Source organism: Cydia splendana, chromosome 24 (assembly GCF_910591565.1).
Source record: "Cydia splendana chromosome 24, ilCydSple1.2, whole genome shotgun sequence".
In the NCBI taxonomy this organism is placed as follows: domain Eukaryota; kingdom Metazoa; phylum Arthropoda; class Insecta; order Lepidoptera; family Tortricidae; genus Cydia; species Cydia splendana.
In genome coordinates this window covers 5,887,391-5,908,942 of record NC_085983.1, presented here as the reverse complement: position 1 = coordinate 5,908,942, position 21,552 = coordinate 5,887,391, and the positions used below count along the sequence as shown (strand labels likewise).

The window sequence follows — 21,552 nt, the reverse complement described above, 5'->3', positions numbered from 1 at the left end:
CAAAAATTCATATCGATTTACTTAGACGACTACCGATTCATAACGGTGGTGTCCGGCCAACCCTAAAATTAAAAAAAAAAAGACGTTGAACGTAAACGTTCGCAGTGCAGTTGTTTTCCTTTGTGATTTCGATGTGCAAAACATTTTACGTAGTATTGCTGTTGTGAGTGACAGACGTCAAATACCGCAAATAATGTTATTTACACTTATAGTGATTTAATTCTCTTTGGGTATAAGGTTTGTAACAGAATGACAGCCGAACCCGAATGTAAACAGCAAGGGCGCGTCCCGCGCGAGCCCCTTTGACTCGTGCCCAAAAAACCGCTCATCCACGCGAGTCGAGCCACGATCCCGCCGTTTACACTCGCGTCTCTTGGCTTGCACGCGAATGTAAAAGCGGGTAACGCAAAGAGTAGTATAATATGGGTAACTATAAGTGTAAACAACGTTATTTACGGTATTTGACGTCTGTCACTCACTACAGCAACACTACGTAAAATGTCTTGCACATTGAAATCACAAAGGAAAACAACTGCACTGCGAACGTTTACGTTCTACGTCTTTTTTTTTTAATTTTAGGGTTGGCCGGACACCACCGCTATGAATCGGTAGTCGTCTAAGTAAATCGATATGAATTTTTCATTTTTCTTTTAATAAAAATAAGGAAAAGGTGGATAATTAACTGTAAATATGGATATATTTATCGTCACTTAACAGACAACAAATTTGACACAGAAATAACATAAATAAACTTTAAAATAGATCCCCAGTTAGTTTCAATTTTGACAATGGGTGCGACCTACTCGGTCGGTGTATTAAATGCATTTAGCTTGCGGGAAAACCATATAATTCTAGCTTTATTTAAATCTCAAATAAAAATTCATTATACGTCACAATTCGATACCTCAGTCTACGTGCCATCCAATCGTAATCGCTTGCTGTGACAATCGATTTGCGTTAGTTACATCTCTATATACGTCAGTCATAATGTGTCAAATACCGTAAATAAAGTTGTTTACACTTATATACCTTTATGTCAATGCCGTTAATGTCAAAACTGTCAAATGACAACAATCTTTGATCAAAAGTATGGAGGGGTAATCAAAAGGAGATATTGTTGTATTGTTGCCTTCATATCAATCAGGCGATTCATTTCGCTGTTGTAAGAATATCACGAAACCATCGAAGGTCAACTTGTACCTAGTTCCTAGCGAATAACGCTATGGGCAATACTAATAAGACTGAGTATAAAAAACATCGGTGGTCAGGCGGAAAAAAAAAACGGCGTCAAGTTGAAGCTGCCCTACTACGACATTATGGCACCAAGTCGTATGTATTTCACTGTCAATATTAAAGCATACTAACTCTATGATATTTTGTCATCTTCATCAAAGATAGTTTATTTACATTCGCGGCTCGTGGCTCGGCTCGCGGCGCGTCTCGTGGCTCGCCTCGAGCGCGTAAGCTCGTCGAGCTAATGATTACACTCTCGCCTCGTGGCTCGTCTCGTGTCTCGGCCACAGCTCGTAAGCTCGTCGATCTAATCGATTTTAAACACAAACGGTATATGGTTTGGTTTGGTTTGGTAATAAATATTTCTGATTTCTGATCGTCTTGGGTCGTCCCATTCGTTTTTCGTCAAGTCCTTAAATTAGTTCTATTCTGCTTTCGTCACCCATTCTACATTCGTCACAATCGTCGGTGGCTTTCAATGTAGAATGCGTGACGAAAGCAGAATAGGACTAATTTAAGAACTTGAAGAAAAACGAATGGGACGACCCAAGACGATACCTAAGGTTTGTAACAGATTGACAGCCGAACGCGAATGTAAACAACAAGCGCGCGAGTTTCGTCATCCTCATCAAAGATAGTTTATTTTCTAAGTAGGCAATTAATTTATATGCAGTCGAATGCTGATAGTGATCCTGTGGCCCTCCTCCACAATTCGGAGTCGGCTTTCGTTGGTGTTAGACCGTAGTCCTACGACTAGTTAGTCCATCATCGCTCCTAATTCCCCCGGGCCAGGTAAACGCGAAATTCTACGTAAAAAAGGAGACATTAATATACACATGAACGTCAAATGAAGCTATTACGCCGGCTCTTATCCTACACCACTGCTCTAAAAGATTTTAATCCCTAATAAATTTTAGCTATAATCCTACAAAAATTGTCCACTACCACACAATGTTTACTCTACTGTCCGTATCCGATAGTTTCCTACAATGTTGCTAATTTTGTAATGCTGCCTATTTCACCAGCTTTTATTTAACTTGCAATGTATGTGTGTAACTAGAGAGGGGCCGAATATTCGGTAATTATTCGGTATTCGGCATATTGAAAGAAAAGAACAGTCAGTGATAAAAGCTCGCATCAAAAATTAAATATTTTACAAAAAACTTATTAACTACTGAAAATATGTTCAGTACTATTATTTTATATTGTGTATCGAGTTTATTTAGCAATGAATATGATGATTTCAGAAGAACCGTGGCTTGGCGTAATGTACAAGTGAATAATACACTTATACCTGAACCGTCAAATGCCCAAGAGGTGATAAGTAATGATTCAACCAGTGCTGAGTAAGTAAATTGACTGCTTAAAATGTAACTCATAATATAACAACATAAGGCTTATGAAAAAATTGCGACTTTGACTAGGTACCTACATTGTAAAATTTTCTCTCAATGTATAGCTGTCTAATGAGTCAAATCAGTATCGTTATCATGCTTGTGTGTTACTTGGGGAGTTTTTCTTGCTTATCTTTTAAAAAAACGTAGGTACATGAAAAGTAAAACGCCCTAGGGCAGAAACGTATCACTTTCAGTCCGCTCCATAGATAAACAATTAGCCACTTTCAGGGCATGAGAAATGAAAAAGGTTTTTCTGCTCTTCGTGCTGAAAGTGTCAACTTTCGCCACACTGCGCTAAACGAAATTGCCGCTTCCCAACTCCATCAAACAGAACAATAGTTAACACACCTCGGCCAGTCAAACCTCCTGAGGCCCAAGGTCCTACCTATAGTACCTCTTCAGTTCAATGAAATTTAAACCATATTAAATTGGACCAGAGTTGTATTTCTTTTGTTTCGTTACATTTTCAAACAATTAAAAATCCACTCTATTCCCTGCACTATAGGTTCAAATTTCAGTGGCAAATTTTGGGTTTTACATTTGTATGGCTGGGCCTTAGGAGGATAAGAAGAAAGCCTCGGATCAAATTCCATGTGTGTTTCATTTATTTAAACTTTATTGCACAAAATAAGCGGTGGTGGCCGATTGGATATGACGTCGGACTTTCAATCCGGAGATCACGGTATCAAATCCTGACTCGTACCAATGAGTTTTTCGGAACTTATGTACGAAATATCATTTGATTACCACTAGCTTTTCGGTGAAGGAAAACATTGTGAGGAAACCTGCATACATCTGCGAAGAAATTCAAAGGTGTATGTGAAGTCCCCAATCTCTCCTCAATCCCAATCTCCTCTCGCGCATGAGAGGAGGCCTGTGCCCAGCAGTGGGACGTATATAGGCTGAATTATTATAAATTATTTATTGCACAAAATATATACAACAATGTACAAATGGCGGACTTAATGCCAAATGGCATTCTCTACCAGTCAACCATAGGGCCAAACAGAGATACCTACAATTGGCGCATGTATGCATGTCTTCTATTCTTTATTTATAAGTTGTGGCGTTAAATAAATGCATTTACTTTCTTTCAAATTACTGCTTATTTTCGTAGAAGACATCTAGCGTCATGTAGTGGATTTATGAGTACCGCTAGTTGACACTAGATGTCACAAGTGTCACGACGAACGAAAAGTGTATTGGTAAACAATTTATAACTAATATTACAAGCGGAAGGAGTTGAAAATAGAGTTCCGGTTATAATATTAGTAGAAAATTGTTCTCGCGACACTCGTGACATCTAGTGTCAAGTAGCGGTACTGATAATTTAGTATTTTGATTACAGGCATGTCAAGGGGATTAGAGTCGGACCAAGTTAACAGATTTTAATAGCACACACTGTGCAAGTATTATTTTAAACGTCATAATTTCATATTTGAAAAATACTTGCACATTCTGTGCTATCAAAATCACTGCAAAGTTATCTTGGCCCGCGTCTAGCCCTCTATGTATTATAAGTCTATGCCTAATATAAAGCCTGACCAGTAATATATTATCACGCACCATGTTGCGGAATTTCACTGGAACTATTTTTTTCATACTATACTGTTCTGTTGTATACATGACAATAACAGCGCCCTCTTGACAATGGTCATATATTACTGGTCAGGCTTTACCAGTATATGTAATATACCAGTTATCACCAGCACAAGAAACAAAAACCGAGACGCGACATCCTCGACGACGGTGGACACTCGTCGGCGCGTGCAGGACCCGACGCCCGCGCACCTCAAATATGGCACGTTCCGCAGGTGAGAGAGAAAGTATTATAGTCTGCCCCCCTTATTCATAAACGTTTACTAAAGTTGACAAGCCGATAATAATCGTTTGTCCCTTTCCGACGTATTGGTATGATGGAAAGGGACAAACGATTATTATCGGCTTGTCAACTTTAGTAGACGTTTATGAATAAGGTGGTGTATCTTTAGTTATTTAAATAAAGGCAAGCAAACAATTTGTAAATTTTCGGGTAGTTATAACATTTATTGGTTAACCGACCAAATACAAAACCGCCTGGATCAGTCACTGAACGACTTGACTTTAACCTACATTATTTGATCGCGTAATGTTTTCATCTACCCTCAACTGTCTTAAGGGACCAGTTGAAGGTAGATTTTGTTTACTTTTACTTAAATACCTAAAGATACAGAGTATAGTGAAACTATTTATTGTACAAAAAAGAAAAACAAAACAGGAAATAACACATAATTAGTAGGTATTTGAACTGTATAGTCAAGGAAACATTCACGTCATGGGGTTGGCCAGTCGAAGTATTTAGCAGATGGCGCCAGCGTAGCTTACCCTGTCAATCCCTAGAATTGTGTAAAATTTTTGTTTTTTTAATGTAATTTTATGCCCTTTAAGCCAAATCTCATAGAAAAAGGGGCAAGCTATGATGGCGCCATTTATGCAAACCTTTGACAGTTGCCAACCCCATTACACAACGCGCTTTACGTAAGTGACATCTAGCGTTAACACATTCAACACCAAGAACCCGACTGTCGGGTACACTGTTCGTAGCGACTACGCGCTACATACGACGAAACCGTGGCTACGCGCTACGAGCGTAACCCGTAGCACTTAGTGGTATTGAATGTGTTAATTATTCAAGCTGCTACTGTTACGTACACACTGAAGAAGTTCTGCTACTCCACAATAGATGTCGCAACAAGTGTATATGCTTCATCTCTTTGACACTTGTAACTTCTACCACAGAATAAATAATAGTACTACCGTACAGAAAGGAAACTTCCTACAAAACCGAAGTTTGACAGCGGTTCAGGGTCGAATCATGCTGTCCCGTTTTAATTTATTTATTTATTTTATTTATTTATTTATTTAACAATATATTTACACGGCATTACAGACAAGCCAATACACCGAGAAATTAGACATTGCAACACACACAGTATACAAACACATGAAACATATAAGGAGACATTAAACATAAATGCTGGACAGCCTGTCATCCATCATCTCGCAGAACTTCAGACATTCACGGCACACAGTCGCCCATCTCCAAGCAAACAAGTCACATTCAGGTGCCGATGTCAGGAGCGCATTGAGCAGCGTCAGCGCACGATAGAGCGGCGAATTCCTATGCGACACCGTGCGCGCCGCCGGCACTGCCAGCAGTGGACGCGCTCGCGGCCTCAAAGTGATTTTTGGCAAGTCAGGGACATACAGCCGTAAAACTCGAGCCACAAGCTCCGGGCAGTCGGACTCCCCACGCAGTATGCGACAAGCATTGGTCATCAATTTATTGTTGCGCCTTACTTCTAGGGAATTATATCCGAGGCATCCGAGTAAATATTTCGTTGGATACATAAAAGGATAATAACCAAATCTTTTTTTGAATAAGAATCTTAGGAATGCCTTTTGGATCTTCTCCAGAAGTAAGGCGTAAGTGGATTCGTACGGGTGCCAGATGATTGACGAGGCCTCAAGCTTACTTCTGACCAATGCGCTGTAAATCATCCCTATGGCCCCAATGTCCCAGAAGTCCTTGACATTGCGGATCACAAAGCCTAGTCTCCTAAAAGAACTATCCGCGAGTGTACGAATATGCTCGTGAAAGCTCAGGCGCTCATCAAAGGTCACACCAAGATCTTTTACGGTAAAGACCCTGGCGATCACCTCAGTTCCCAACGTGTACTGCTGAAGTCGGGGGGTAGCGGAACGACTAAACGTGCACACAGAACACTTCGAAATATTAAAAAGCAGTTTATTGGCTATACTCCAGTTTGTAACTGAGGTAATATCCTCTTGAAGAGAGACACAATCCGCTCCACTCTTTACTCCATACACCAGCTTCAAATCGTCAGCGTATAACAAACATTGAGCATGCTTAACAACAGATTCCAGGTCATTGATCATGAGTCCAATATTATATAATATATGTCACTATCCCTTTCGGCTATTTAGGGTTGTCAAAATTCAAGCAATTATCTTATCTGTGGTCGTGAACGCCAAGGGACGTCAAGTTGTGTCAACCCTAATAATTGCTCGGAACAATGCTGAGCCGAACAGAGCCGAGTTTGTCCGAAGGGAGGAGTTTCGCACCCCTGCTTGTACCTACGTTAGTAGAGAGCGATAATTGAAATATTTGAGAACTTCTCGCAGTTTAATAAATAAATATCGACCTTATATCGTATTCAGGTAAGGTTGATTTTTGTATTGAGCAAGGAAACCACCGCTTTTTACCCTGCTAACAATTTTATGAATGCACGCAGACTCTCAAAACTCCGGCAATCCCAAGAAGACCAGTTACTCAGCCCAAGACGCGAGTCCAAACCCATCTTCGTGGCGCGCTCGAGCGCCACGAAGAAGAGGTGGCCGTCGCCTACGGACCCGCCGAGGACTGAGAGAAGTAGTATTAGTAAGTTGGGGAATATCAATCACTCTCACAATAGTTAGGTACAATCAATAGGGTACCTATTTGACTGTATTTAAAATAAATTATTTTTCACCATGCCAGGCGTGGCTCACTCCACGATTTCGTCGCGTCGCAACAAGTAGCTATAAGTGCATCCGTCCCACACCAATTTTGGTGGCTAGCCATAAGCCGCGCGTGGCGCTGTCGCCACCTAGCGGTCATATCTGTCCTAATCGTAACAGACGAATTTTGTTAGAGAGTGAATCTTCTGTACCTACTACCTAGTACTATTATTTATTCTGTGACCATGCATGAAATAAAGCATCAGAAGATAAATAGAGAAACGTAGACAGCAGTTATTTTTAGACACAATTTCTATTTTAAAACCCGTGTAAAACTATAAAGAGTAGTAGGTAATTTGATTGTGACGTCACATGCTAGTGTTTCATATAAATTACATAGTAGAAAAATCGTTTTGACAGTTCGAAAAAAGAAACTACTTTACGACTAGGGTATTTGACTATACCAAATACCCTATAGGGACTCTCACTCCGGCCATCACAAGAAACCAAGTCAATATTTAATCGTTTGTTTTCTTCGAGCAACACCGACTTCCGGCACGTCGGAAGGGAGGAGCCCAAGCGATATCTCACCGTACAAATCGTTCTGCCATTGCGGGGGGAAACGTGCACACAATGGCACTTCTCACTCACTACATACAAAATCCAATATGTAATGACGACACAAATACATAGAAAATGACACACGTCAAAGACGAATCTTGCGCACCTCGATCTCTTTTAGTGTACGTAGGAGTCACAACGCGCTAGTTGTGTGCATACCCAGTTCGCTAGACCGGCGGATAATAATGATGTTACTGCATTTCGAACGCGAACGAAGGTGGTGGTACTGGTGCTCAACGCGGTCCCAGTACATGTCATCTTGAAGTCTTTGTCAATAGAGGCACAGAATAAATTATAGTACTAGGTACAGAAGACTCACTCTCTAACAAAACGCTTCTGTTGTGTCGATCAGCACAGATATGACCGCTAGGTGGCGACAGCGCCACGCGCGGCTTATGACTTTCCCCAAAATTGGTGTGGAACGGATGTACTTTTAGCTACCTGTACCTTTTAGCAAAGCGACGAAATCGCGGAGTGAGCCACGCCTGATAGAGGTGACAGCAGGGTGTCATCTATTGGGGTACAGGGTAATGTCATCTTGAAGTCTTTGTCAATAGAGGCACAGAATAAATTATAGTACTAGGTACAGAAGACTCACTCTCTAACAAAACGTTTCTGTTGTGTCGATCAGCACAGATATGACCGCTAGGTGGCGACAGCGCCACGCGCGGCTTATGGCTTTCCCCAAAATTGGTGTGGAACGGATGTACTTTTAGCAAAGCGACGAAATCGCGGAGTGAGCCACGCACCACCTCACTTATAGTCTAAAATGTGTTTGTTTTTGTTCCCCAGGTCCACCTACCGTCACGGAGCCTCGCCAGCAGTCCCCGCTCCGGCGGCCCGCAAGACAAGTCACCCTTTCCCGAACAGAGCCTTTACATCTCGACATCAAGCCGAAGAGATTCCCGTCTATGCTGTGGTGCTAGATATGGCCACAGAATAAGTTAAGCGGTATCCAGACGGGATGATCAAATCGACCAAATGAAATTGGCGTCAATTTCCAATTTAATCACCAATTTTAGATTTATGGTGAGCCCTCTAAATTGAAAAAATGCCCCAGAACGAAAATATCTCGCGTCCGCACCTTATTTTATCGGTAATTATCGGCGAGCCAAATTGGCGTTTGCGTCCGCACGTCCTGATTCGATCGGGCAATTTAATCAGATTGGCGAAAAATGGACTAGTCTGGATAAGCCTTTATAGTACTGCCGTACAGCGGGCCGATTTTTGAATTCCGACCGCTCGATTTCGGCACTCGAAAATCGGTGGAAAACGGAGAAATACTAATTTTTGAAATACGAGCGATAGAAATTGGGAATCGTGTGGTATTGACCACTCGATTTCAATTCAATTAGAATTTAAATGCCTAGAAGTGGAATCTTAAACATTGCGAGGGTTTCAAGGCACGAGGGTTAAAGAAACTATGCCTCCGAGTGAAACACATTGTTCACTACACCAACGCCAGGAAAATACACTCGACTATGAAGTACTAAAATAAAACCAAATCAAATCCATATGAACGTAATAAAAAAAACATTCAAAACCACCTTTTAAAAGTCAATTCTACTAATAACATTTAAAGGAAAACTCAAAATATGCATCTGATTACTTTGCCCCACACATGTGGATAAAATGCAACTTTCGCATTCGTTTTTGAACAATCAAGAGGGACTTTACCAGTTCGTGTGGTGAAAACAATCTTGACGTGTCTTTTTATTGAAAAACGCTTTAAAAAACCGGTCATGTGCGAGTCGGACTCGGATTCCAAGGGTTCCGTACATTTTGGGTAATGTACGTATGTATGTATGTATGTATATTTTTAACAATGTATTTTTTTAATGTGGAAGTTCAATGAAATATCTTTAAAAACCCGTAAGGGTTGGATCAAAAACTAAGTATGAAATTATGCCGTATAAATAACACTTGCACTGCGTATGCTATCAAAATCGTTGCAGTCTTTTCTTGGTCTAATTCTAGCGAAACCAAGGGCTGACTAGGAACCTTTTGAACGCCAAAGACGGCATTTGACGTCGATCGTTTTTTGATGAAAATCTACTGAAAACACCCCACTTTTAAGTTGGCATTATTTATTCACAAAACTAAATTTTACCCCCGTGGCATCAGTGGCACGGCAAATGGATGCGCCGTTTGGCGTTCAAAAGGTTAAATATAGCGTAAAGTCAAATGCAAGTCCACAATGAAAACTATCCTAAATATTAAGAACAACAATGTATGTTCAACAATTTATTGCATTTTTTACAAACATTAACAAATCCCGTAATATAAATTAAATAAAACCTAATTGTATACTTTTTCAACCGAACTTAAAAATAAAATTAACGCAAGTAATTATCTTAACAAAAAGTTAAAAAATTATGAATATAACGGTTATTCACCATTGGAACGTTGTGTTTGTAACGCAAATACCTCAGTCATACGCCAACAACTTTACTAAGTTTTTTGTCTTTGCCTACAAAGTTGTATCGTCTTAATATCGAACGTAATTATCACTTTTACGACAGTTAAAGCTTGCCAAAGGTTAAGCATAACTACTTTATACTTATAATCGTTATAATGTAACTTTTTTTTGTTCTATTTAATTATGAAATAGGATTTATTTTAATTTAAAGCGAGTTCACAGTTTTGTATGGATATTTCACAATATCTGTTAATTTTGTAACTAAGTTTATTTGTAAATAATAATAAAATGACATGAGTTCGATTTAGTTTTTTTACATTATTATCGTAGGATTTTTTATTCTAATCTATACAATCCTAGAAGTAATTGGGTCGATAAACTATTTGTTGTTGTTATTCTGTCTCATCATCCAGGAGACAATAGTAGCATAGTTTCTTAGAAGAGCTGCTGTACCATGTTCTACAAACGTGCTTAGTAGATGTCCCATTATGGAAAGGCCTTATAACTACCAAAAAAATCAAGTTTGGTTCATTTAAATACGAAATAACTAGTATTTTAAGAGTGACCCAGGACACCGTAACCATGGCAACTAGTGATAAGAAAAGGTTGATTCACCCAATTAACGTTTTCTACCAATCTATGTTATATGTAGGTACTTATTTCTTGAATATCAATAATTCCAATTTCTTCACACATTCATTGCAATTCAGGCAAACAAGATGTCCGCGCCAGGCCACAACAATTTCGTCATATAAAGCAGTAGTACCACGATCCCGACTATCGGGTCGTCCGTCCTGGGAACGAAATCATAAAATACCCGATAGTCGGGTTTTCGGCACTGAATGTGTTATGGGGGACAGGATTTTTTCCTTATTTTTAACGAGACGTATCCCCTCCAAATAATAAGTTCGAACCCCATTCAAAAGGGTTAGTTCCCTATTCGGCGGATTCCTGTTTCGTCGGATTCTTATATAGGTATTCGGATTGTGACGTCCTGAAGTAAATCCGGCGAAACAGGCATCCGGCGAATCGGGAACTAGCCTTCAAAAGTTCAAAGTTCATTGGTAGTTCCGAATGTTTTTGTGCAGCATTTAATGCGCCTTGCAGCAAGGCTTCTGTTCCTTGTTGTCGTTCTCCTTATCCTGGAATAACAATAAAGATCGAGTACTACTTTTACATAATAGTATACCCTGGTAAAAGTGTGTCCTTTAACACGAGCAAATAATAGGGGGTATTACTGCAATTTTCTGCCGCCAGAGTGCAGCACTATCGCCTATAGTAAGCCATAGAGTAACTTATACATATTGTGCCTTAAACTGTTTTTTGACAAGTTTTCACAGACAGTAAAATATGACATTGATGTATCAAGGCGGTTTGTTAACAAGGGCCTACCGGGAAACGCGAAAATCGAAATTTAGTTATCTGCTTCTTTATCGCTCGAATATGCAAGAATGATAGAGAGGTTAGATAACGAAATTTCGATTTTCTTGTTTCGCGGTAGACCCCGATTGTGATGGATTGTGGTAATGAATGGTGGATGAATGAATAATTAAATAAGTTAGGTATATACATGAATGGACGCACAGTACAACCGATTTTGTCTCCGTACCTTCTGGCAGCAGCGGCGGCCCTTGCCGGCGAGCGGGCGGTCGCGCTCGTCCCACACCACGACGCCGTCGCACGCGCATATGCGTTTGGGGTTCTCGAACACGCCGGCAGAGCGCGCTATGATGCCGCACGCTATTCTGTACATTAAGGAATATAATATTATAATAGCTAATTACGATACACGTGCGGAAAGTAGGAAATTGGTCGAGTGGTGACGAATTAAAACACGACCGAAGTTAATCGACACGAGTTGCGAATTACCTTTTCTCCCGTGTATCGTACAACGTTTTATAGTTCATATGGCCCTATAACTTTCGACATACGCACAGAAAGTTATCATTCCCGCACTAGAGCGGTAAAGTAAAAATTATGTTAAAAAATCTGCTAAAATAAGCTGATTTAATAAAGGAACAATTCATAGCCTCGGGCGAGACTCGAAGTCGATTTAATGATTGATTGAAAATATCTGCCACAGTCTTGGTAAAGACTTATGACAGGCTCTTTAGCGTTCCCATAGAGAATTTTTCAAACTTACGGAGGGCCGCTGTCTCCGTCTATCTTGGAGCGGGGGCTGGAGCCCTGCCCGAGGTCGTCGGCGCGCTCCGTGATGGCGATCGAGCGACCGATAATGTCCGATATCTGTCAAAATATTAGAGTAAATACACACATAGATATTTTCATTCACTCATTCATTTCATTGGTGCGTGCTCGCAAGATTTGGCTTCAAAAAGTTAATTTAAAAAAATATAGTGTATAAAAACTCACGTTCAGCACATGGTCGACGATCCGGAACGTGGCCCGGCCGCGCTCGTCGGCGCGGATGTTGCCCAGGTCCCCCGCGTGGCGCGCGCCCGCCGCGCCGCCCGGGGCGCCGTGCGCCGCCCCGTGCGGGTTGTAGTGCGGCCCCAGCGACGAGCAACCCTGCCGACGACCGTAAGTATTCCACCGCAATGAAAATGGGATTCGAAAGTTCTGTTAGCACAACAATAACTAGAATTATTCCTGTCATTTTTACGATATAATTTATTCATTTATTAGTCAATCAATAATATCTGACCAAAAGAAAATGTATATACACATAAAGGACATCCAAGGAAAAGATGGGGGGATATATTTAACGAAACAGTTGGCGACAACTGGATGCAAAAGGCCCGCGATAGAGATATCTGGAAACGCATGGGGGAGGCCTACGCCACAGAGGCGACTACTATTATAAATAATTGTTAAAGTTTAATTGAATAGTACGTATAAGTAATTACAACTGTTTAAGGATAAAGTAACTAAATACTAGACTGTAACAAAAAGAATAGATAGTATAGAGGGGTCCTGTCATTGTAAATTTTGTAGTCACTGTAAATTTACTGCCATCTATCGACACACGACTAAAACTCCAAATGAAAACGTATAAAGTTATCAAAAAATGTATATATATGGATAAATAATTTTATTATTTTTATATCATTTTGATCCATGTTCATTCACTGATATCTATGTGTTAAAATTGTTAAATATGAAACGGTGTCGTCACGCCATCTAGCCGAGGATAGGCTAAAGGTGTGTGCGCCATCTATTCGAGAATGACTTTTACTTGAATTCCGAGGCACGTTTTTTCCTTAGACTTTATTCGTCTTATACGAAGTTACATATGTCTTTGGTTATTGTAAGGTAGAAATAAAGGTTATTTTTATTTTATACACATATTTAACAGGTATTTTAATTCCGACGTACAGGGCGTGCCGCGCGCGCTCTTATAGTGGGCGTCTTCGGCTCCCCTGACTACTATAGTCGGCCAAAGCTCGAATAAACGGAGCGCTCTGAACGCGCTTCAATACCGGGCGCCTTCTGCGCTCCCACAGCGATTAAGTCGGGCGAAGCCTGCGTGCGCTCCAGAGCCGGACGCCTTCGGCGCATTTATAAAGTCGTACTGTTCCCGGCGGGTTATTCCCACTAGTTACCACCAAGTTGTTACCAGTGTGGTAACTACTGGGAATTTTTTAACAAATAAAATTCCCAGTAGTTACCACCAAACCGAGTTACTGGGAAAAAAACTACAGGGAAAAAAATTCCCACCTTTTACCACTGGTAACTACTGGGAATAAAAATTACAGAATTAATTATTATTTTTCCCAGTACCTGTGGTAAAAGGTGGGAAAAAAAATCCCAGTACTTACCACTGGTAACTAGTGGGATAACCCTTCCCGGCGCCCTCACATAAATAAAGCTGCGCGAGCTCCACTGGCAGGCACCTTCGACGCTTTCATACTAAACAACCTCGAAAAAGTCGTAGGTTTCGTTTAAATTAAAGGTCGGCGGCCTGTCGCCTTCGGAGTGTGGAGCGTAGCTACCATCGACAGGGGTTGTGCGTACCTGGCTCAGGTCCCCGGTCTCGTGCAGATGCAGCCCGTGCAGCCCCGGGCCCAGCCCGTCGACGCTGCCGTCCGCCACGAGCGCGCCCCGCTGCTGCTGGAGCCGCACCACGCCCAGCACGCTCGAGTCCCATCCCTGGAGTGTAGCTACCATCGACAGGGGTTGTGTACCTGGCTGATGTCCCCGGTCTCGTGCAGATGCAGCCCGTGCAGCCCCGGGGCCAGCCCGTCCACGCTGCCGTCCGGCACGAGCGCGCCCCGCTGCTGCTGGAGCCGCACCACGCCCAGCACGCTCGAGTCCCATCCCTGGAGTGTAGCTACCATCGACAGGGGTTGTGTGTGTACCTGGCTCAGGTCCCCGGTCTCGTGCAGATGCAGCCCGTGCAGCCCCGGGGCCAGCCCGTCCACGCTGCCGTCCGCCACGAGCGCGCCCCGCTGCTGCTGGAGCCGCACCACGCCCAGCACGCTCGAGTCCCATCCCTGGAGTGTAGCTACCATCGACAGGGGTTGTGTGTACCTGGCTCAGGTCCCCGGTCTCGTGCAGATGCAGCCCGTGCAGCCCCGGGGCCAGCCCGTCCACGCTGCCGTCCGCCATGAGCGCGCCCCGCTGCTGCTGAAGCCGCACCACGCCCAGCACGCTCGACTCCCATCCCTGGAGTGTAGCTACCATGGACAGGGGTTGTGTGTACCTGGCTCAGGTCCCCGGTCTCGTGCAGATGCAGCCCGTGCAGCCCCGGGGCCAGCCCGTCCACGCTGCCGTCCGCCACGAGCGCGCCCCGCTGCTGCTGGAGCCGCACCACGCCCAGCACGCTCGAGTCCCATCCCTGGAGTGTAGCTACCATGGACAGGGGTTGTGTGTACCTGGCTCAGGTCCCCGGTCTCGTGCAGATGCAGCCCGTGCAGCCCCGGGGCCAGTCCGTCCACGCTGCCGTCCGCCACGAGCGCGCCCCGCTGCTGCTGCAGCCGCACCACGCCCAGCACGCTCGAGTCCGCGCTCGACACCATGGCCACCGCTGATTGGGTGTCTGTGTAGAGAATTACCCCCTTATTCATAAACGTTTACTAAAGTTGACAAGCCGATAATAATCGTTTGTCCCTTTCTATCATACCAATACGTCGGAAAGGGACAAACGATTATTATCCGGGGGCACGGCAGTGCCCCCGCCAAGTCGAGCGCGAAGCAAACACTGCCGTACCATCCTTTACTGGAACCATTTCGCCGCATTTTCAGGCCCCTATTTGAGAACCTCTGGATACCCGTAATAACCATATAACCATATAATGACTTGGCAATCGCACATAATGCTTTACTCGTACCGTACTCGTAAATATGTGTAATGCTCAAACTGCAATTAGCGCTAGCGTTATGTTCAATTAGAATTATTTTTAATAGGTGACGATGATCCTTTTGTCATTATGCAGCCGTGCGATGGCCAAGTCATTATACGTATTACAAATTAAAGATATCTTATTGATACGGTTTTAACACCCCCTGGCACTGATTAAAATAACCGACTTGGTTTCACATTACATCTCAAAACTTTTTTGTAGTAAAAGCGTTGCGAGACTTGCACCTTTTTACCACACACCTTTTTTCAGTATGGCCCATTGTAAGTGCGAAAAGTAGGAAATTCTCAACGAGTGGCGATAAATTGAAACACGATCGAAGGGAGTGTTTTAAATCGACACGAGTTGCGAATTACCTTTTCGCACGTGTATTGTACAACGTTTTACAGTACATAATATATCGTCCTTTAAATTTTTGACATTAGGCACTAGGGCGGTAAAGTAGCACCATATGTACTGTAAATATTCTTTATTGTACACCACCAAGAAAAATTAAAAAACAGATAAATAAAGTATACGTTAGTTAATATAACATACAATTGATATTATTAACTTTATGATTAGGTTAAATTAGTTAACATAATTAGTTTTAATCTCTAGTTTGTTAAATATTTCATTTATTTTCATTGCCACATTGGTTTTTGTACAATCAGCATCAAATACATAGATAGTGACGACCAATGTGGCCAAATATATCGGAACACATTCTTGTTTCTATAACAAAAGTATGTATAAGAATCTCTTTATACAGGGTGGCCCATTTGGATTGGTCAGTATGGGAAAATCTGTAACATTTACTGCTTAAGACCTACACAATCGATATCTAAATAGAAATATGTTAGTTCTATTTTTCAAAACGTCCAGGTTTGATTCCCGAGCTGAGTACACATTTTTTTAAATGTATGAATGCAGTTTTTCTTGTTACTAAAATCGATGACATCGTTCCTAATAAACAGAGCTCGGATTTTTCACGGCAAAACAAAACACTATCGGAATCTAGCCAGTGATAGAAACATTATTTTATCGATATCGATAATTCAGTACTAGAAGAAAATACGTCACCAAATAAAATAAATATGTAATAAAAACATGTGTACGTCAGTACACACAGTAGGGTTGGGGCGAAAAAAAAATTTTTCCCCCACTTCATGTGTATGGGAGGTACCCCAAAAAAACATTTTTTTTTTGATTTTATTGTACCACTTTTTCGGCGTGGAAAATATACATACTCATACCAAATTTCAGCGTTGTAGCACTAACGGTCACTGAGATTATCCGCGGACGGACGGACGGACAGACATGGCGAAACTATAAGGGTTCCTAGTTGACTACGGAACCCTAAAAATGTATTGAGGCAATACCTGTCATATACTCTAGTAATACTCGATATCGATAAAATAATATTTCAAGCACTGGCTAGATTACGCTAGTGTTTTGTTTTGCCATGAAAAATCCGAGCTCTGCTAATAAAGAAGAGATCGTCGTATGTCTTAGCCCCCATTCACACGACAGCTTTTTCAACGCGCGTTAAAAAAGCGTTTGAATGACACAAATGGATACGTGTGTATTTATTCACACGACAGCGGTGGCGCTTTTTATCAAGCGTTGTTGGATTTTCGACTTTAAGCCTTGGATGTTAAGTCGAAATTAGAGTGCGGACAGATTCAAGCGCTTTTTTAACGCGCGTTGAAAAAGCTGTCGTGCGAATGGGGGCTTATAGTTTCAGATTTTCCCATACTGACTGGGCCACCTTGTATAATACGAAATCACAGAAGTACCTCCAAATCCTTGCAAGACTGCTCTTTTCCCAGAGGTTTTGGAGACCATATCCAGCACCACAGAGCTTGGCAAAGTTGAGTCTACCACGAAAGCCCCGTTTTTGAACACTGCCTGTAAATACAAGATATACTTCACGTTTTTTTTTATATTTTAATTGTCAGGTTCATACAAAACGAGTTGCCTCTCATGGAAATTACCGCTTGAGGCATCTTGACCTGTATAAGCGTTTTCATATTGTCTGTCTGTCTGTCTGATGATCCAATATCAAATGTTGGATATGACTGACTATAAAGAAGCAAAAAGTAAGAAAGTGCCTATTGTTTGTTGTTCAAAAATAATAGTACTACCGTACAGAAAGGACACTTCCTACAAAACCGAAGTTTGACAGCGATTCAGGGACGAATCATGATATCCCTTTCTAATGTATGGCACAATCCCTTTCGGCTATTTAGGGTTGTCAAAATTCAAGTCATTATCTTATCTGTGGTCGTGCACGCAATAGGACGTCAAGTGGTGCCAACCCTAATGAGTATTTCACCACTGATAAACGGACTTGATGCCAAAGGGCAGCAGTTTTTATCCAAAAGATATCGGATGGGATCAGCCAATGTAAAATGATGTAATGCCTCACCCAAGGCTAATGCTGGTTGCAATTTCCTTGCAAGGCAGCCCATTCTATGTGGACCCGATGTAAAGTCTATCTTTTGTATTTGTACATTTTCGGGTAGTTATATAACATTTATTAGTTAACCGACCAAAATACAAAACCGCCTGGATCAGTCACTGAACGACCTGACTTTAACCTACATTATTTGATCATGTAATGTTTTCATCTAGGTATAGTTGAATTATCGAGAAGATGGAATTGCATTTGTAGTGGTTGTATGCTGATAGTACAAGAAAATAGAAAATTCAAATATAAAATGCCTGTAAACAAACAATACTACTACACACAGTACGCTCAGAGACTTAAGACTATAATAACATTGACCCAAAGAGCTCAAAATAAGTTTTTTATGTCGACATCTAGAAATAAGACAAGAGCTACATGGCAAATTATAAATAAGTCCAAAACTTGTAAACCAAAGGAGCCTATAAGCACGTTAATAGCTCATGGGATAACTTATACAGATCCATCAGATATTGCAAATGTCTTCAATAATTTTTTCATTGATGGAATTACACGAAATAATAATAATAGCAAAAAATCTATAAATATGCCTATGAATCCTAACTCTATTTTTCTGAGTCCAACTACACCGGAAGAAGTAAGGAAAACTATAGCCTCCTTAAATAACACAAATAGCGTTGGATTTGATGGTATCAGCACTGCTGTGGTTAAATATGTAAGCGATATCATCTCATCACCACTGGCTCATATAATAAATCTCAGCCTCACTACTGGCTATTTTCCTGGCAACTTAAAAGTAGCTGTAATAAAACCATTACACAAAAAGGGTGATAAATCAGACCCGAACAACTATCGCCCGGTCGCTTTGTTACCAGTAATGTCAAAGGTCTTTGAGAAACTTATTTGTAACAAATTATACAATTTTTTTGAAAAGTACAGTATACTAATTGACGAGCAAAGGGGATTTCGAAAAAACATGTCTATAAACGTTGCTATTTACGACTTAGTCTCTAAGGCTGTCAATAGTCTCGACAAGGGTAAACCATCCTGTGCCATCTATATGGACATGTCGAAGGCTTTTGACCACGTGGATCATAAGCTATTATTGAACAAGTTAAGCCATTATGGGATCCGTGGAAATGCTCTAAACCTTATGAAGTCATACTTAGAAAATAGGGTACATTACACGGAACTGACACAGATATGTCCATGTACAAAAAACGAAATAACATACACTTCTAATCGAAGAAATATTCTGTACGGCGTACCACAAGGTAGTATATTGGGGCCATTATTATTCTTAGTGTATGTAAACGACATCGTTAAAGCTAGTCAGTATCCAATGGTACTATATGCTGATGACAGCATCGTTATTATAGAGAAAAACAGCGACATAGACTATCAAAATGCAATAAATACAGATTTAAGACATATTATTGAATGGTTAGAATGTAATAATTTAAAAATTAATTTAGAAAAAACTAAGATTATGCAATTTAGTCAAAGAAAAAAAGCGCCAACACTTGATATTACATATCAAGACAAAAATGTTGATAAGGTGCGTGTTACAAAATTTCTAGGTCTTTCAATCGATAGCGATATGTCGTGGAAGACTCATTCCGAAGAAGTATGTAAGAAACTATACCGATTTTCATATGCTCTATACAGATTAGCGAAAACTACCGACCGCAGCACCGTACTAACCGCTTATCATGGTTTCGTTTCATCAACTCTACGTTATGGATTAGTTTTCTGGGGAAACTCTACATATCGACATTCTTTGTTTAGGGCACAAAAACGATGCGTAAGGGCTATCTGTGGTCTAAGCCCTCAGGAGAGTAGCGTGCCTCTTTTCGAGTCGCTAAAGTTACTGACATTTCCATGTCTATATATTTTCGAGTGCTGCGTTTTTGTCAAAAGTAATTTAAATTTCTTTCCTTTCAAAGAGCAACAGCGAACTTGCAGCCTTCGCCCAAGAAAGCCAGCGCTATTAGTGAGTAGGACTACGACAGCTTTGATGCAAAAAAGCGTACTGGTGATGGCACCAAAGTTATTTAATAAGTTACCAGAATCATGGCAAACGGCACCAATACATAAATTTAAGTCCTTATTATTTAAATTCTTATAGATAAATGTTATTATAGTGTAACTGATTATTTTAATGATATTGACATATGCCTAAGTAGTGAATTGTAATTGTAATCTATTAGCATAATTATTTCCGAGCAAAGTTATAACATGAACATTTGTCATTTTTATTTTTGTATAAGTATATGAATTGTATCAATAAATTATATTTGCATATGCCAATCTCATTACCCATGTAAATAATGTAAAAAAAAATGTATATAGTTAGATAATAAGAAATTATTTCGTACGCCAAAAGGCACATCACGGCTGTTCCTTAGAATATTAAGTTATCACCTATTTATGTACCTGTGATGAACGAATAAAGAATTTGGAATTTGGAATACATATGCAATTCCACGCTCTCGATGATTCAACTATACCCTCAACTGGCTTAAGGAGCCATTTGAGGGTAGATTTTGTTTACTTTTATTTAAATACCTAAAGATACAGAGTATAGGTGAGGGAACAGCCAAAAAGAGGAAGCCTTACCTCCTTGACACCATCTTGAGACTTCAGCTCATTGATGGTTTTATCCAGAACTTTCTGATCAGGCTTCTCACCTAAGTCCACCAGTACTTCCAACTGAAAAAATAAGTTGTATCAATTTTTAGTTCCGTAACCAAAGGGCAAAAAAAAAGGTAGGGTCCCGCCCTATTACTAAGACTCCACTGTCCATCCGTCCATCTATCTGTCTGTCACCAGTCTGTATCACATGAACCGTGATAACTAGACAGTTGAAATTTTCAAAGTTCATTTATTTCTGTTGCCACTATAACAACAAATACTAAAAAGTACAGATCCCTCGGTGGGCGAGTCCGACACACACTTGTCCGTTTTTTTTTACAATGTGACTATAATTATAACAAGATTTAATAAAATGAAACTCTTTGTAAAATTAGAAAACTAAGTTAACTGACTAAAATACCTCGCCTTCCTTTACACTATACATTATTTAAAGTCTTTATATTGACAAAGTATTGCATCTGATTCATGGATGAGTAGCGGTTATAAAATAAATTAAATAAATTTACCTGCTTCTTGTTTCAAGACTAAGGATCGCATGTAGAATGAAATTGAGGATAATATAGTAATTTTCCTTACACCTACTCATACATACAAACAAACAGTTTTCCTTGCTAATATGAGCAAAATATAATCAGTAGGTAATATGCAGCAATGAATAACACAAAATAAGCATGGTGTTGGTATGTTAGGGTGGTATACTGTGCTTTGAGTTCACTTTTTACATGATTCCCAAGTTCTACAAGTATATTTCAATGCCTAAACTAGCGTAATCACACCCTATTTTTTATTATAATTATAAGTGTCTTAAGAGATGGAAAATAATGATTAATTGATTAGGTACTTACCTTGGTAAACAACATTTTTGCTTATTAAATATTATTATTCTTGATTAAAGCTTATAACGCTTTGAAATGATGCGTACGACAAATATTATTATGTATTTTCTAGAATCGGTAGAATAAAGAATAACAACAATCCAACGTGACGCCGCGATAA

The 21,552-nt window shown here is 40.6% G+C and overlaps 2 protein-coding genes across 2 annotated transcripts in view; one reads left to right on the top strand and one right to left on the bottom strand.

Annotated features, from left to right (window-relative positions):
- LOC134802449 (uncharacterized) overlaps positions 1 to 10,473 on the top strand; it is a 17,005-nt gene extending 6,532 nt beyond the window's left edge. Inside the window, exons 4-6 of the mRNA XM_063775115.1 lie at positions 4,340 to 4,444; positions 6,926 to 7,071; positions 8,544 to 10,473. Of these exons, the coding sequence (XP_063631185.1) occupies positions 4,340 to 4,444; positions 6,926 to 7,071; positions 8,544 to 8,677 (385 nt within the window). The 3' untranslated portion in view covers positions 8,678 to 10,473. The remainder of the gene's footprint in view (positions 1 to 4,339; positions 4,445 to 6,925; positions 7,072 to 8,543) is intronic.
- Positions 9,983 to 21,552, bottom strand: LOC134802512 (copper chaperone for superoxide dismutase). Its single transcript, XM_063775192.1, has 8 exons — positions 21,402 to 21,552; positions 20,521 to 20,613; positions 17,270 to 17,381; positions 15,006 to 15,169; positions 12,544 to 12,699; positions 12,314 to 12,417; positions 11,780 to 11,915; positions 9,983 to 11,312 (listed from the first exon to the last, which is right to left on the bottom strand). The coding sequence occupies exons 1-8, from the start codon at positions 21,414 to 21,416 to the stop codon at positions 11,262 to 11,264; spliced, it is 831 nt and encodes a 276-aa protein (XP_063631262.1). The 5' UTR covers positions 21,417 to 21,552; the 3' UTR covers positions 9,983 to 11,261.